The 1,200-nt window shown below is 67.4% G+C and overlaps 1 protein-coding gene across 1 annotated transcript in view; it reads right to left on the bottom strand.

Annotated features, from left to right (window-relative positions):
- Positions 1-1,200, bottom strand: part of NRBP2 (nuclear receptor binding protein 2) — a 3,621-nt gene that overhangs the window by 543 nt on the left and 1,878 nt on the right. The window contains exons 3-5 of the mRNA XM_006775177.2: positions 1,040-1,199; positions 830-965; positions 2-43 (exon numbers count right to left, since the gene is read on the bottom strand). Coding sequence (XP_006775240.1) covers positions 2-43; positions 830-965; positions 1,040-1,199 — 338 coding nt within the window. The remainder of the gene's footprint in view (position 1; positions 44-829; positions 966-1,039; position 1,200) is intronic.

The following is a 1,200-nucleotide window of genomic DNA, read 5'->3' as shown; positions in this document are numbered from 1 at the left end:
CCTTGTCCTCGCTCCTCTCCAGGTTACACTGCATCTGGATCACCTGGGGGCGGTGGGGGCCCAAGGTCACCCACGAAGGCTCAGGCTCAGCAACTGAGGAGCAAGAGCGGATGCACCTCCAAGGGGCCCAGAGGGAGAGAGGCCTGGCCGGGGCTGGACCCACCGCTCACGAGGGTGTGAGAGGGTTTGCACAGGTGCAGGGAACAGCTGGGCCGAGGGGGCTGGGCAAGCAGAGGTCGGAGCACAGGCCCCGCTGAGGGCCCCACGGTCTCTGGGCAGCGCTGGCTGTTGGGAGGTGACTTCTGGCTGCGGTGTGGAGGGGAGCCAAGAGGAAGGAAGCCGGCGGGGAGGGGGGCTGGGGGCATCCAGGTCGGGAACAGAGGTGCCCGGGGCAGGGCAGTGACCATGGAGACACCCACAAGGGCAAAGCCAGAGGCTCTGGAACCAGGGTTATGGACATGGAAGCAGGGAGGGAGCCGGGGGGGAGGAGGGGCCGGGAAAACATGACGCCGAGGGGGGCGTGGGGGGCACCAGGACAACCACGTCAGGGCGTCAGCAAGCCAAGGGGGCGGCTTCAGAGGGGCGGGGGCAGGTGAGATTCAGGGGCAGCTCTTAGGACACAGGCAGCAAGAGGTGGGAGAGGGGTGTCTGTAGGGGCAAGGAGTCTCTGGGAAAGGGGGTACCCCAGCTTCTCTTAATACCCCCAACTCCACAGAGGGGTCGGCCCGGCCCTGGTTTCCAGCAGTGTGGAGAGTGGGGCTGGGGACACTCCAGGCCCAGCCGCGTGCAGGTCACCCGCCTGGCAGTGCCCAGCAGGGTGGGGGCTCACCTTTCTGGTCTCTGAGTCAAAGGGCTCTGGCGTGGGGGTCTTGGCCTTCTGGGCCTCCTCTGGGGGCGGGGCTAGCACGCGGGGCAGCCCCAGGGGCCGAGCAGCAGCAAAGTTCATCAGAGGGTAGATCCCGTTTCTGGGGACACAGCGGGGATGACTGGGGGCTCGGGCCTGGCAGCCGCCTGCCCCCCGTCTCACACCAGCTCTCACCTGACGTCCTCTAGGAATTTGTCCAGCTCCATGCAGGAGACCTCCGAGTACCTGGCACGGGCGTGAAAAGCACATGAAGGCGGCTGGCCAGCCCGCCTGGCCTGGGGGGCAGGACGGAGTAGGGCCAGCCAGATGGAGAAGCGAGGCCCGGGGCAGCGGCC

The sequence above is a fragment of the Myotis davidii genome, unplaced genomic scaffold (genome assembly GCF_000327345.1).
Source record: "Myotis davidii unplaced genomic scaffold, ASM32734v1 scaffold1509, whole genome shotgun sequence".
Taxonomy (NCBI): domain Eukaryota; kingdom Metazoa; phylum Chordata; class Mammalia; order Chiroptera; family Vespertilionidae; genus Myotis; species Myotis davidii.
Note: the sequence above shows the minus strand (reverse complement) of the source record. Positions and strands in the feature narration are given on the sequence as shown.